General features: G+C 38.4%; 1 protein-coding gene across 1 annotated transcript in view; it reads left to right on the top strand.

The window, feature by feature from the left end:
- The window catches only part of FRMPD2 (FERM and PDZ domain containing 2), an 84,737-nt gene that overhangs the window by 34,007 nt on the left and 33,792 nt on the right, over positions 1-16,938 (top strand). The window contains exons 13-14 of the mRNA XM_006916946.1: positions 4,228-4,413; positions 9,659-9,806. Coding sequence (XP_006917008.1) covers positions 4,228-4,413; positions 9,659-9,806 — 334 coding nt within the window. The remainder of the gene's footprint in view (positions 1-4,227; positions 4,414-9,658; positions 9,807-16,938) is intronic.

The raw sequence follows: 16,938 nt of genomic DNA, 5'->3' as shown, positions 1-16,938 counted from the left end.
CTTTGCCTTCCAGCAAAAGCAGTAACATTTCAGCCCCCTATGTCTGTGGACACACATAGAGCCTATAATGAATAGGCTTGCTGACTCCACAACCTATACCTGCTATGATCCAGGCATTGTGGGCAGTGGAGATAGAGATGGAGGCCCTGCCCTTGGGGAGTCCCACGTCTCCAGGGAGGACAGACGGGTACCCAGAGGCATGTAACACTGTGATAACTGCCCTATGAGAACAATAACAATAACTGGTTATTCTATATCAGGGTTATAGAGGGTGACTGCTCTGTCCCTGGAGCTGGAGCTAGGGGGCGCATGGGAGGGGGGCCCCCCGGCTTTCCTGGGGCAGGATATCTGGCTGAGACTTTAGAGTTGGGAGCAGTTTCAAAAGGAAGTTCTGGGATTTATTCATTTCTCTCTCAAAAGTCTCCCAAGACAGATAGACTGGTTGTTGTTTTGTTTTTGCTTTTTGCCTTTAATAGAGACAGGCATTAGAAAACAGAACTGCCAAGGTGAGGTCTTGCGTTTTCTTTTTGGTGGGTCACTTAGCAGAACTGTCTGTAACACCCAACGTGGTATAAACCTACAAATGTTTCATTTGAGAAGTCCTGGCAGAAAGGTGTTCAATGAATTCCTGAATCCAGGCTTTGTGCATGTTCCTTGTGAAGAGGATGCAGCAGTCCCAAGGGACAGGTGGGGACTGCAAAGACATCAGCACACATCTGATGATGAGTGGCCACAGAAACAGAGAACCAGTGGAGAGGCTGAGGACTCAGGCCTGTGGAGGCCCCTGCAGGACTGACGATGCTCACTGACCTTGGCCCAGGCCTGGCTTTGTGGGCCAGGTTCACTGTGCCCCTCTCTCTCCTGGTTGAAGGATGAAAAATAATTGTAAAGGAAGCCATCATCTTATAAGCAAAACCATGAATAGATTTGATTTTATTTGCATGCTATCTTACTAGTTTCAAGGAACTGGCTCTTGAGATTCTCCTTGATTGGCTTGCTATTACTATGTTGTCCCCTCCCCCTCAAATATAGAGACATGACCTAGAAGGCTTGGTGACCCCCAGAGCGTATTATGATCCTTCTCACTAGAGTCAGTGTTTGTTAAACAAAGTCCTTTCCCCCATGATTATAAAAGCAGTCATTTGCTCCTGATTCTGCCCCATAGAGACAGCATAGTTACATTTGGGTGTATTCATTCTTCTCTTTTTGTTCTGGGTATTCAAAGGTATATATGCATATATATTTAAAATTGGGTTTACATTATATACGCAGTTTTGTATATTTTTATAATCCAATCTCACTAAAATTTTAAAACTTTATTTTAAATCAACACATGGTATATGCTAATTTTTTTTTTTATATTCCGGCACATAAATTGTTTTAAATATGGGATGATTTTAAACAATACTCAGATTAGCACTTTTTCTACATAGGTCTTTAGCTGCACTTCTGCTTAATTCCTTAGGAGTAGAAACTCGTGATTGGAATTACAGGGTTGAAAATTATGAACATTTCAAACATTTAAATATGCTGACACTCTATGTGTTACAGTCATTTCTGTACATTTCTTGTCCCTTCTACTAGGCTGTATTTGTGCAGAGGGCTCTGAATTCTCAGATCCCATTTTCAGAGCCCAGTTGCTCCATAAACAGCCACATGGCTCCTTTTCCATGATCAGATGGCGCCTGTTGGCCTCTGGTTCATTGATGACTAATTCTGCTAGTTCATATCTCACTAGAAGGAGACTTGGCAGAAGTCCAGTCCGGGTAACACTGAATAACATACTCTGCCTGGAAGATTCACAACTAACTACATTGGCATATTAATCTGAGAACAATGCATCCACAGTTAACTCCGTGTTTTCCGAAGTTCCTCAACCATGGAACCATTTTCCCGCGTAACTAGGGGCTGTGATATGCTACTAAAACATTTTTTTCTGTTGAAATTATCCTGGTTGTATCCTGTATTTCCCACTACTTAGCTTTATAACATGTGCATTTCCCAGATAATTATGAATGCTTTGTAATATCCTCTGTTAAACCTGTTGATAATCTCTTTAAAGGCAGTATTGCCTTTAGAAAATCATTGACCTCTGGGAGCCAGTCCCACCACCAACCCAATCTTGCAGATCTACACTGAACATTTCTATGAGAAGGGTTTGTATTGATTATGTAGCATATTTCTTTTAGGACAAATTCCCAGGAGTAGAATTATAAGATCAAAGTGTATGAATTATGAATCTCTTGATAATATTTGTAAACAATCTATTTGTTCCAACAGTTTTCAGTATAGCAAGGGTGCTGCATGGGCTGGCAGACAGCCTGGGTCAAGTCTCAACTTCGCTGCCCATTGTAGGGAGAAGAAAAAATAGTGAGATGGCCCTAAGCATATGGAGATAAAGTGACCCTCTGAGAGTACAATCAGTAATAGCAACACAGAAGGGAACAGAAGAGGCGCCACAGATTTCCTAGCAGAGCATGGAGACATAGACAATGTTGCTTAGTTTTTTACAGATTGAAGATGCTTTGATAACCTTATATACATTCTTCTAGGTTTCCAGACATTATTGAAACTCTGTACTTGAGTTAAGAGTTGAAAACTCAGAAGCAAATAGACTTATATTTCCATTCTCGGTTCCCAGTGGGAACTTTGGCAGAGTAATTAATCCTTCTGTACCTCCATTTTCTCATTTAAAAAGAGACAGCTACAGCTCTTTCTTACAAATCTGTTATGAAGATTAAATGAAATAATGTTTGAGAAATGCTTAAAATGGAGCTCTATCATTTTAACAATTTTATTACTCCAAGTACTTCAATATCCTAACCCTCTCTATGTAATTCAAAATAAAATTAAAAATTAATACTGAACAGTTAAAAAATGTGCACAAGCCTAAAAGTCATCTTTATTCTAACAAAAACTAATGTCTTATTTTTTTTTTTTATAAATATATCAAATACTTTAAAAGAATTTACCTAATTGTTTTGGGGTGGTCCTGCTTTGTCACAACTCAAGCACATGACTTATCTGGTCATTGTACATTTCCATATAAGTGCTCAGTAAATATTGTTTTTGCTGATGGTGATGATGATGACAATGACGATAATGGCAGGGTCTCTCCAAAGTTAAAAGAAGGATGCTCAGGGTCCAGAAACTTAATCAAGATTATGTGAAGAGCTGTTGGCTCTACATAGGCAGTAGAACCTATCTGCGGAAAGTATTCATCAACAGAAGGAGAGATGTTGGCAAGGGCCCTGAGAAAGGAACTCTTGAAAGCCATAATTTGACCCTATTTTGTGATCCTGCCTGGGAGTGAGAGATGTTGGACAGGATATAGTGCTCTCTGCTGTGAGGAAGAGATGGGAAATCTTATCTAACTAATGAAACTCTTCTGAGAGGTTTTCCAATGCCTGGATTAAGATGTCCCTGCCATGAGTCCAGGTGCATCAACCTTCTGACGAGGACTGGAGTTGTTCAGGTCAAGGTGAGGATGGTAGAAACAAGCTAGATATGTGACTAAAAACATTTGTATTAGGTTTAACTCCAGTCTCTTGAGAATTTGGTTGGCCTGATACAGTCCCAACTTTGAATGACCCTAATGCCTCTGAAAAAATTTAGTCTCCTTATCTGGTAAATTTAAACTGAGGACAGATCTTGGGCTCACTGAAGCACTGCCACATGATAAGGGATACCAGTTGTTGGTCATTTTCCCAGCAGGATGTCGATGCCTCATCTTGCTTGAACTGTGATGCTAACCACCTGCTTACTGTGCCTGGGCCTTGATTTTCCCATATGTAAAATGAAGGAGTTGGACCAGATAATATTGCAATTACCTTTGGTTAACACAATTGAGAAAAGGAATCCATTACCATGAGATGGACCCAGAAGAGTCTGAATTTTATAAATTTATCTAGAATATTATTATGCTATTGTACCATTTTCATAATAACTGTATTCCAGGTGTTGTTTTAGGTACTCCATAAGGAAAAGATTCCTTGAATTAAAAAAAGAAAATAGAAAAATGCTACCATATCAGAGGTGCAGAGAAATTCTGTAGTAAGGAGACCTGTTTAGTTCAGTGTTTCCTAAGCTTATTGGCAATTCTATTCTTTTCTTTCTTTCTTTTTTTTTAAAGAACATCTGTTAAGCTGTTTTTCATGGAATGGTTTGAAGCTCTTTATTTAGACCAGTGTGCCTGTCTCTTCTAAACTAGCTTTTTTCTTGCTCCAGGTCACTCAGCAGCTCCCAGAATATGGTGTGCTAGTTTATCAAGTTCTCCCAGAGAAGACAAGGCCAGAAGGGGAAATGGCCTTGGGGATCTGTGCCAAGGGTGTCATAATATATGAAGTGAAAAACAACAGCAGAATTGCAACTTTACGATTTCAGTGGAGAGAAATTGGGAAGATTTCAACTTATGTGAGTGTAGCTCTGTTGAAAAATGACCCATACTTCATTTTCCTTTGATCTGTTGTCTCTTTAAAGGAGCAATGGGTCATGTAATCCTCTCTTGACCAGATAAAATCACAGCCTGCCAGCTTGCCTGTATTTGGATGTACTACGGCATATTTGGAAGAAGTCTTCCAGGGGATTTGAGAGTCCTCAGAAGGCCATGTCTTCCCTACTGTCTGTCATTCAGTCTCCCATACTCCCATGGACAACCACCAGCCTAAAAGGCTATACTTTCCCTCTGGGTAAATTTTATTTAATTTGGGGAATCCACTGATCTTGATAGCAAGGTTGGAAGTGGGAGATGGGAGAGGAGGGCTTACTGCAGGTGTAGTGGAGACCAAAAAGATTTTGAAACATTTCCCTTGTGTTTTAATTTTCCCTTTGCATGCAATTTGTTGAGGTACCTGGCCTGTCTCCCATGGGCCACAGGTGTGCTACAGCAGAGGTCCCCAACCCCTAGGCTGAGGATTGGTACTGGTCCATGGCCTGTTAGGAAGCAGGCTGCACAGCAGGAGGTGAGTGGCTGGCAAGTGAGGGAAGCTTCATCTGCATTTGCAGCAGCACTAGCATTACTGCCTCAGCTCCACCTCAGTTCATCAGGCATTAGATTCTCATAAGAGCATCAGTCCCTGGTGCCAAAAGGTTGGGGACTGCTGTGCTACAGGACACTGGTGACTGCAAACTTTTGATACCCATTGAAAGTTTAAAAGTCTAAAAAAAAAAAAACAATGTTATTAAATGTACAACATTTAAAATTGTATTTGAACACCATTCCCATGAGTCTTTATACTTCCTTGAATTTAGTTACAATAAATTTGACACCAAAAAACATTGTGTGTACCCCCACAGCAGAGAGTGCTAGATACTTAATCAGACTGCCTGTCCTGTGGGTCATCCCAGTCAGTGTGCCATAACTTTAGCAATGATTTCATTATAAATCATGAAGTTCTTCACCTTGTGGCTCATGAAAAATTCAGTTTTTCTTTCTGCTTATTTTTTTCTTATGGTTTTTAATTTTTCCTACTGATGAGATTGCTGTTTTTATTATCATTATCTGATCTTAGTTTCCTAAGTAGAATGTAATTGGTTTTATTTATTTTCTCAATGTTTCTTTTGTGTCTTCTATCTTGACCGTTGAAGTTAAAATATAGCTAAAGTACGATTCTCGATACAATTTTATAATAAATTATCATTTGTCTTTAGGAAAAAAAGTTTACATCTACAAGTAAATAAATAGCTGAGCATAATTTAATTGTGCTCAGGGAACTGACTTTATACTACCATGAAACTAACTTTTTCCTCCAAAATTTTGACTTATCTAAAGATAAATGATATTTATATTTGGGAATTTTTCAGAATTTTAATGACTTGAATTACTTTAATACAATCGAAAGATTATTTGAAGAATTTAATTATTGAATTAATTCAATACTATTGCATTTCCTATTTACTTTAACTCATGTTTAATTGTTCAAAATTTTCAATGTAATTTGTTTTAAAACATTTGTAAAAATACAGATAACCTAAAAAAGTAATTTTGAAAAATAGAATTTTTGAAGTCGTGAAGTTTAACAATCCCTTAAATAAATATATTTAAGTTGGTTTAATTTTTACAGATATTTACTTTCCCCGCAACCAAGGATGATTTCTTGATTAAAGCTGGAAAGTCATCAGGTTCATATGACAACTTCATAGCTTAAGAAAACCTTGCCACTAATTAGGATTTCCATGACCTGATGACCATTCTCTTTCTCAGCATGAATGTATTTTTTTATGGTAAAGTCATCACATGAAGTAATGCCACCAGCTGCTTGCCACAAAACAGGCACCTTATACAGAAAATGACTTGAACTTTTCATGCTTCTGCAAACACAAAATGTGGAACTCTGTGAACAATAGGAGAATGAGCTCAGGAAGCTGGTTTGAAATTTCCTTAATTAATAGCGGAAGGCAAAATGCTTTAAACAATTTCAGATTATTTATCTTGCCAGCCTGCAGGAAAGTAGCAAAGGAAATAGAAAAATGCCCTTTTCAAAGAATATTATTTGTAGATGTATTGGCAGCCTGTCTGTGAGAGACGACACCAATTCAGAAGATTATTCAATTGAGAAAGTGTTAGCTGTAGAATGATGAACATACCCACATTAGTAACTGTTCTTAGTTATTAGCAATAGCTAAAATGTCTGAAGAGAAAAGTAGTGGAGAATACAGGCTTTATAGGGCTCTCTTCCAGAAAAACAATACAAATTTCCAAATACAAACTAGAGTATGAAAGTGGATATTCATTTAGAATGAGAAAAGAAAAAATATTTTTATTAACTCTCTGATAAACAATTCTTTTTATCTTTTCAAATTTTTGTTGGCATACACTCTTATTATGTTTTTATATGGTGACATTTTTGTGACATCATTTTCCCTAGAGGAAATAGAAATATGATTTAGTCTTTCTTCTAGCATGGTTGATTAAAGATTGTTTCTATTATTGATGCATAAAACAAGCAGCTTTGCACAGAGACATATTTACTCTTTGTAGTGCTGTGACAGGTTTCTGTGCTACAAACCCAAGAAATCTAATAAATTTTTCATGTGATTCCCATCAAGAAAAGAAAAATATTGTGTGGTGTATTGATAACGTAGTATATACAGTTATATAAAGTATATCCGTGATAGGATAGAACTTCTATTTGATTGGGTGTTTTAAGAACTAAATTACAGTTTTTCATTTTTGACAATTGAAAAAATTTTCTGTAGACTGGCCTCTGGCTTTGTATACTTCAAGTCTGTTCCCCTCCAGCACTTACCCCACATACTTCTGGTCCTGAGTATGGTGGGGCACATGGCTACTGGCCCAATATCGTTAGGCTGAGACTTGGATGAATTGGCCCAATGGAAGGAGTATTCTGGGATGAGTGGCAAGAAATTATTGTGGAAGAGACTGCAAATCACGCAAATAAATCCCACTAAATCTACATTGAATGTATTCCCATCTCAGTTTTTCCTTAGTGGGCTCTGTGTCTATACCATGTTCCACCACCAATGGTGAGAAAAGTGTGAATGAGCTGGAGTGGAAAGAAGAGTCAGTGGTGTTAACTGATTGTGGTTAAAGCATCTTATTTTCCAAATTAAAATGTGAAGACACTGCCAAGTTCCCTCCCAGGAAGTGGCCTATGCAAGTGAGGGCCCTGGAGCTTCAGCTTCATTAGCTTCATGGCAAATCTGCCTCTGCCTGGAAGAATATCATTGCTCTGCAAAGACATATCAAAGCAACCAAGCAAACTAAAGTGTGAGCAAGCAGCAACAGCAATAAAACTGCTGGGGATGAAATATTTGAAACTGTAACAAATGCTTTGAAACAATTATGACATTACAGAAGCACCAAATATGCTTGTGCTGCAACCACAGGGGTGTAAATAAGTTCCCCATGTTTGTGCTGAAAACCCTGAGATTCAAGTTATACAACATCTCATTCACAGAGCAGCTCATCCATATGAAAATTTGCCTACAGATATGAATTTTCCATTAAATGATGTTATCAAGATGGAAAAAAAAATCTGAACCACTACAGTCAAGACTGTTTTTTAGCTTTATGCTAAGAAATGGGATCAGAATTATATTCTTGCTGGTGTTTAATACCTTAGAAGATTGATGTCCCAAAAGAGAGTTTTACTGAGAGTTTATAAAAGAAAAGAAAGATTGGGGTATGTTTGTATGCATGCATGTGTAAACACATATATATGTGACAATGATTCTTTTCAGATTTGTTAAAGAATAGCTATTACATTTTTTTAAATGGCTTATCTAAAAATTTTCAATACCTGAGTGAACTTAATATGAAATTGTCAAGACTGTATGAAAGCATATGAATGTATACTGACAAAGTAGGTGGATTCTAGGCAAATATTCAACTTTGGAAAGTGTGGATAAAATGATCCACTAGCGGAGTTTAGGCATTATTATAATTTAATATTAAGGAAGAATTATTAAGTCTAGTAGGGCAGCACCTATGAGTGTTTGAGACAATGCATTATTTAAAAAGTACTAGATATAATTCAATTGAATTCAAAACCATTCACGTTAGTATAAGAAGGTTCAATATTGCACTGGTCAATAAAAGAAAAGAATATTAGAGAATGCTCAAATTGTCTAAAATTAGGCTAATGGGAAAAAGGAGTTTCTAAAAAGAAAAGCAGTGTAGTGTAATCTGCCTTTTGTTAGTATCTGGCTTGTGTGCATGGGTTTCTTAAAAAAGGCAACAAACATGAATTAAAAGAGATCAGCATTAAAGAGGATTAGGAGTTTCAGGGAGTCCTTTCAAGCATAAACCCTATATGTATAAAGTTATCTTTATAGGCTCAAGCTCAAGTTTCTTAAGAAAATGTCTAGAATATCTAGAATACAGATTTAATTTGGAAGTTGTATGTAAATTTATATTTAATGTTACCTATTTGTGTTTTACTGTTCTTATTAGAATTAGATACTGCAAAAAGTTATGAATTTATTCCACAAATATCCATATAGATAACCCCGTATAGATCATTCTTTCCAGTTTATCCTAGTAAGATGTACAAATATCACTTTGTATGTGGGCCTTGAAGGTATAAATGTGGGAAGTGTTTCTTGTTGATGTGACCTCAATCTCTGCTGCATTCTGACAACTGGTAGTCTGTTCCCTCATTTTCAGCATAAGAATAATATTAAGACTTCTCTCATTCTGTAGCTTTGAGGAGGAAATGAATTAATACCCAGAAAGCACTTTGAATAGAGCCTGGCTCATAATAGCAAAAAATATGAGAATACATATGATGCTTTTATCTTCTCTATAGCCCTGCTAGCTCAGATTTTGTTTGTACAATGAAAACTATTTTTATATTTAATGGTCTTTAGAATGCACGCTGAGGATTATGATCACTTTTTTGCTGAGGGCCAAAGGTGTACCTGACTCATTTCATATTTTCACCTAGCACACTATTTAGCAGATAGCAATTGCCTGATAAACATTTGATTTGTGAATGAAGAAAAAATACGAGGGATTTTCCTCTTACTATCAATGTGAGATAAAATATTGTGCCATAGTCTGACAACGTGTGCCAAATACTTCAATATCTAGAAACTTGATATTGAACTGAAGCCCAATATTTGTTACTCTCTGGACAGTAGTGCTTTAATTGGTAAAGATGAGCAATATATTAAAGTTTATGTTTGCTTCCTTTAGCGAAAGAAGTTTACCATCACAAGCAGCATCACTGGGAAAAAGCACACGTTTGTCACAGATTCGGCTAAGACTTGTAAATATTTACTGGGCCTCTGCTCTGCCCAGCATAGCTTTAATGCTCAGATGAATGCTCCCCGAGTTGCATCTGGTGAGTAGACACTGTGTCCTCAATCTGAAGAGATATGGATTTGAGTGCTGGATACACCATATTGGCTGTTGATCTCTAATTGTTATTATTTTATCCAGTTATAAAAGGGAGAGATATAATATAGAGGTTTCACCCTTCATATTGATAGAGTGGTCTTTGCATGCACATCACTTGGGAGCTTGCTAGCATTACAGAACCTCAGGCCCCCACCTCAGATCTAGAATTAGAATCTGCATTTGAAAAAGAACCCAGGTGATTCAGATGTACATAAAAGTTTGAGAATCCTGGCTTGGAATGTCACTTCTGGAGTCCAAGAGACTCAGGACAATGCCACTTAATAGTTGTGTGACTATAGACACTCTCTTTGAGCCTTGGTGTCCTCAACTGAGCACACTGGCCATCTGATAGGTTTGAACTGTGCTAGTAGTTTAGAGTGTTTAGAGTGTGTGATGTTTCTAGCTTCACATCCAGCATTCATTGCTTAGCGTGAGTAGTAATGGCAGCTCCTGCTTGTGGAGATTTTGTTCAGTGCCAGCCAATTCACATGGGAGCTGTTTCATTGGGTCCTGGGGTCCTGGGATAAGGGATCAACTGGAAAACAAAATTGTTGAGACTTTAGATATGGAATCAAACATTAAATAAAGATGGCATATTATTTGCAGCAAAACCAAAAAATATATAAATATTTAATTGAAATCATGGTGTGGCCATTCCGGGGTGTTTCCAGGGAGCTGCAGATAATTAATGCAAATTAATTATATCTTACCTGCTATTGCTGAGATACAATGTGAAACATCATCAGTATTGCTTTTATTGCCTGCTATCAGTGAACATAAAATATTTATAAAGATTCTATGGGCTCACTTGTCCTTCTAAACCTATTTTGCTCACAATATACTGTTTTCTCAAGCTGCAAATTCTATATCTTAGGAGTTTTTCAGAAACCTAATATTTTTATTAAAAGGATTATTTTAGACCATCTCTCTGTCTCTCTGTCTCTCTTTTTCTCTCTCTCTGTCTCTCTGTCTGTCTCTCTTTCTTTTTGGTCTGGGTCGAAGCTATTTTATTTTATTTTCCTCTAGCTTTATTCAAGTATTACTGACATAAAATACGTTAAGTTTAAGGTGTACACTGTGATGACTTGATACATGTACATATTGCAAAATCATTACCACAACGAGGTAGTTAACACCTCCATTCCCTCACATAATGTTTTTTTGTGGTGATAATATTTAAGAGCTACTCTCTCTTTTTCAACATTTACTTATTTTAATTAGTTTCAAGTATACAGTACATTGGTTAGACATCTATATATTTCATAAAACAATCCCTCCAATTGCTCCCTCCCTCCCCTGACCCTTCACCTAGCCAATGTATTAATGCTAACTGCATTCCCTATGCCATGCTCCCTATCCCTGTGACCGTCCATGAGCTACTAATTTGTACTTCTTTAACTCTTCACCTTATTCTCCCAGCCCCCCAAACTCCCCTCCCCTCTGTCCGTCACCAAATTGTCCACTATATTTGTGAGCCTGTTTTTGATTAGTTTGTTCCTTTTATTCCTTAGATTCTGCATTTAAGTGAAATCATATAGTGTTTATCTTTCTCTGTCTGACTTAAATAACTTCTAGGTCCATCAAGGCAATATCTTTTCCATCGGTTTCTTTTTAGTCTCTGTGTGTCTTTTAACCTGAAGTGAGTCTTTCGTAGGCAGCATATGTAGAGTTCTTGTTTTCTTATCCTTCCAGTCACTCTATCTTTTGGTTGGATTACTTAATTCTTTTCCATTTAAGATATATATTGATAGGAATGTAGTTGTTACCATTTTTATTCCTGTTTTTGATATATGTTTTTTCTTCTTAAAGAAGTCCCTCCAACATTTCCTGTAATACTGATAAATTCCTTTAGCTTATTTTTTTCCGGGAAGCTCTTTATCATGTCCTTCAACTCTAAATGATAGCTTTGCTGGATAAAGTATTCTTGGATGTAGATCTTGGGTCTTCATCCTGTCGAATAGTTTTTGCCAAGCCCTTCTGTCCTGCACAGTTTCTTTTGAGAAATCAGCTGTCAATCTTATGGGTGTTCTCTTATAGGTAACTATCTTTCTCTTGCTGCTTTTTAATATTCTTTCTTTGTATTTAACCTTCGGCATTTTAATTATGATGTGTCTTGGTGAGGACCTCTTTGGATCCCTGATTTTTAGAATTCTCTGAGCTTCCTGGGGTTCTATGTCCATTTGCTTCACCAGATTAGGAAAGTTTTCCATCATTATTTCTTCAAACAGCTGTTCATCATCTTGATTTTCTTCAATTATGCCGATCAGATGGATATTTTGAGCCTTAATAGTGTCCCATATTCTCCTTAAATTATTTTTATAGTCTTGGCATTTTATCTCTTGCCATTCTGATTGCATGTCCTTGGCTTTCCCATCCTTTAGATAGGGCATTTGATCCTTTTCTTTATTCACTTTGTTTATTCCATTTAATATACTTCTCATCTCTGATAATATGTTCTCCATTTCAGACTGGTTCCCTTTTATAAGTTCCATTTTTATTTTTATGTTTTATTCTCTTTGTTGAAGTTCTCTACACTTCCCAAAATTTCATTGAGCATCTTTGTAACCAGTGTTTTGAACTCTGCATCTGTTAGATTGATTACTTGACTCCATTATTTCTGGATCTCTGTTCTGTTCTCTCATATGGTTTCTACTTCTTTGTCTTCTGATTTGTCTGCCTTTTTGTGTCTGTTTTTATGTACTAAGCAAACCTCCTAAGTCTCCTGGTCTTATTAGTGTGGATTTGTGAAGTAGATGTTCAGTGGCACAGTCCTGAGAGGAGTTTAGCTGTAGACCAAATTTAGCCCAAGCTTCCACTCCTCCAGGGCCACCTGTTAAGATTCAGCAAGCGATCCACAGATGCTCTGCTTATAGTTGCCTCAAATGGTCACACCAGAATCTGAGGCCAGCTGCTTCCAGTATGAGTCCAGGTGCTGCTCAGCAAGGAGCACCTGACTTGCTGAGGATATACCTGGATATGGCTTGGATGGGGCTGCAAGTTGGGGAAGGCAGGGTTTCAGGGAATCCTCTGGGCTGAGCGACCTCTGTTATCCAGTTGATGATGACACAGCTGTGTCAGCGCACTGGGATGGGGGAGGGCTCAACAGGGAACAAAGGATACAGAGCAAGTCTCGCCTTGGCCCTCACTCATACAATGTCTCCCTGTTAGTCCCTGGTGCCCCCTGCCCGCAGCCAAATCAGCACTGTAACTCAGGGCAAACAGGTCCCTCGCCGCAGAAATTTGTTCGTGGACGCAGTCCCTTTAAGGGGCTTCTGCTGCTGCTGCAGCCTCCGTCTCACTGAGCCACTGGAGACCAGGCAGCGCCAAGTCTTCGCCCCATCCCACCTTCTGCCGTTGCAGGATGATTTCTCGTATTTCTCCCTAGTTGTATGGCTTGTTCATCTAGATCCCAGGTAATTTTTCCTTGCTGCTTGCTCCTCATTTTCATCACAACTTGATTTGGTCGCCAGAGGAATGAACAGAATCTCCATCATCTACGCCATTTTTTTCCCTCCCTCTAAGAGCTACTCTCTTAACAACTTTCAAGTATATAAAGTGCTACTGTTAATTATAGTCACCACATTGTACATTAGATCCCCAAAACTGATTCGACTTATTCATCTCGTAGCTGTTGTATTCTTGACCAGCATCTCCCCATTTTATCCACCCCCCATCCCTGGCAGCCATCATTCTGCACTATATATCTATGAGTTTAGCTTCTTTAAATTCCACATATAAATGAGAACATACAGTATTTGTCTTTCTCTGCCTGATTTTTTTCACTTAGCATAATGCCCTCAAGTTACATCTATATTGTCTCAAATGTCAAGATTTTCTTTTTTTATGGCTAATATTCCATTGTGTATATAACCATATTTTCTGTTTTCATTCATCTGTTGATGGATATTTAGGTTGTTTTCATATCTTAGTTATTGTGAATAATCCTGCAGTGAACATGGGAGTGCAGCTATTTCTTTGATAGCCTGTTTTTATTTCCTTTGGGTATATACCCAGAAGTGAATTTCTGAATTATATGGTAATTCTTTTTTTAACTTTTTGAGTAAATTCCATGCTTTTTTCCATAGTTGCTATACCAATTTACAGTCCCATCAATAGGGCACAGGGGCTCCCTTTTGTTCACATTCTCATGTTCTTGTTATCTTTTGTCTTTTTGATAATAGCCATTCTAACACATGTGAGCTAATATTTCATTGTAGCTTTGATTAACATTTCCCTGATGATTAGTGATGTTGAACATCTTTTCATGTACTTGGTGGACATTTGTATGTCTTCTGAGAAAAATTAAAAATTTTTCTTTGTCTTTTAAAAATTTTTTTCATATTAGAAACTCTCCTTACAGATACCATTTTCAAAGATTGCATTCAGCTGAGAACCTAACATCTTCATCTGATGGCCCTATATAGTCCTCAAACACAGTATATGTCCACAGTTGACCTCATCTTCCCACACATATCCCTCTACCATAATCTGTGCCTTGTTCATCTGAGACCACCTACCCACCTTGCAAGAAACTGACAGGGTCTGGACCTGCACCCTCTCTTCCCACCCCACCTGTCACCATGTGCTTTCAAATGGGTTTGCTGCTGGGAGTTGTGTCTCCCCAAACTCATCTTACTCTCTGCTTTCAAAGTGACAAAAGGACCAATCTAATCATGCTCTTCTAAACTGAAAATTTTCCAGTGTCTCTCTGCTGTCTATATGGAGAAGCCCAGACTTTTTAGGATAGCATATCAGACTCTTCCCATCTGGCTCCAACTCTGATTTAGTTCCTGCTGCGACTCCTCCACTCTTGCTCTCCAGTTACACTGCAGGCTGGCTTGCAGACTGCTGAACACACAAAGATGTCCCAGGTCTGGGGCCTTTGTGCTCAGCATGGCCATTGTGCTCAACCTGCAAAACCGTTCCTGTCCTCTTCCAGACTCAGAACACCAAGATAAGCCCAATTCTTCAAGAATGAGTTCAAGGACAGCCTCCTTTAAAGTTCACCCTTATTCCCTTCCCAGGTGTACACTCCCATTTTTTTTTTTTGTGCAGACTCCATCTTTTCACCTGTAATACTGTGCCCCTTTTATTTGTGCATCTGTCTGCTTTCAGTCTGCAGGAAAGGGACAGTGTCCCACTACTTTCATACTTCCAGCATAGAACAGAGGTATATCAAGAGGGAAGTAGTCAAAGCAGGTTTTTTTTTTTTTGAACGAACGGATGATTAGTGTCATTCCTCTGTTTTGATTTGAACTTGCTTTTCATTCTTCAGTATTCTAAGTAATATTGCAATAAACATCATTGAAAGAGAATTTTTTCTGTACTCCGTAATACCTTAAAGCTAGATCTTGGAAGTATAATTTTTGAGTACAAAGGCTGGGGCATTTTTAAGATCCTTGCTATTTTCTTCAGTGCTAGTCCCATGCCCAGTATCATCCTGCTTATTTCACTGCATCTTTGCCTAAATAGATATTATCATGTTTATCTTTGTCCATTTGATAGGTAAAAATGATTTTTCACTGACTTTTCATTTGGTGTTTCTTTGATTATTGAGAAGTTAAACATTTTCCAAATGTGTATTAGTTATTCTTTTGTGAATTGTCTCAATGTACATATAACTTTATAGTTATATTTAGTTCCCTGGGGAGAGAGAAAAATCATGTTTTCATAAGTGCATAATTTCAGGACTATATTAGGCAAGATCTGTCAGCACTGAAGAGCAGGGCCCAGAGGACTTTTTTCAGCTCCTTCAGGTGGGCGGTAGGGCTTTAGGGCTGCTCTTGCCCTTGCATGAGCATGTGGCTGTGAGATTCCGCATCTCTGCAGTGGGCTGCCTAGGATCTTGCCCTGGTTCCGTTTCCCTTTCCCTCATGGGCCTTGGTTCTGGGTGGCTCTTGTGCCCTTGAAACACTGTAACTAACCTAGACTACAACAAGTGCCATACAGACCAATTCAGACATTCATCAGCTACTTCCCTGGTGCCACAGTTATGCTGTAAGCCAGTGGACAGAAACCATCCATTCTTCCTGGCACATCAGTCAGCGGCTTTGGGACATTCTTTGCAATGCTTTCTTCCATTCTTGAAAGGTTATCAACTCTTGGCTCTCCTACCTACCAATCAACTCTTCCTTCACTGCTTGTCTAGCCAGTCAAACCCCACTAAGCTGAGGCCTAATAATCATAACACACCATCTATCAGCCCCACCAGCCCCCGCTTTGTGCTGAGCGCCTGATGCTAAGTGTGTGACATCTGTGATCTTATTCCCTGACCTTATCATGTGGCCCCTGTGTTGTTAACAGGGCTTCTTCCTCAGTGCCCTGATGCTCTCTGGCTTCTTGCTGGGGACAGCCTTGCCTGGAGCCCACTGGTGCTTTCACTCCTCTGCTACCTTCCATGAGTCCCCTTGCCCTAGGTGATAGTCCTTTCTTCCTTTACCCTCAACCTCCATGCAAAGTCATCCTTCAAACCCCTAATCCTCTCTGACCTGAGACCTTGCCATCACCATCTCTCTCTAGAATGTGCCACTATGTGTATTAATAATCACCATGATTAAGCTTGAAGTCAGAAGGCTAGGCATGCCTCAGATGAATCTCCTGTGCTTCTGATTTTGTCTCTTTGTCCTTGGCATATCCATTTTTTGGTGTGGCCTATGGGGTCAGTTGACTTGAGTGTGAGTCCTGCTCCACCACTTACCACCCCTGAGAACTTCAGCAAATTATTAACTCTCTCCCAGGATCTGTTTCCTCATCTATAAAATGAATATAATAATATCCACTCCACAGGGTTATTGTAAGGAATAAATGATACAGTGCAGATAATGTGCTTACCATTGTGCCTGGCACATAATAAGCATTCAGCAAATATGAGTTGTTGGTGTTGGTCTTACCATTGTTATTGCTATGTGTCTGAATAGGTCCAAGATGTGGAGTAAGATACTATGCAATTTGTGCAAAAGCTGCAGCTCATATTTAAATTGCTTATATTTCTCTGTTCTTTCTTGTCCACTGTATGTGAGTAATGATATCAAATACCTTATAGATATAGAAAGTTCTCAAGTGGCATTTTTTAAAGG

Source organism: Pteropus alecto, unplaced genomic scaffold, assembly GCF_000325575.1.
Source record: "Pteropus alecto unplaced genomic scaffold, ASM32557v1 scaffold287, whole genome shotgun sequence".
Taxonomy (NCBI): domain Eukaryota; kingdom Metazoa; phylum Chordata; class Mammalia; order Chiroptera; family Pteropodidae; genus Pteropus; species Pteropus alecto.
This window is presented reverse-complemented; position numbering and strand designations above follow the sequence as displayed.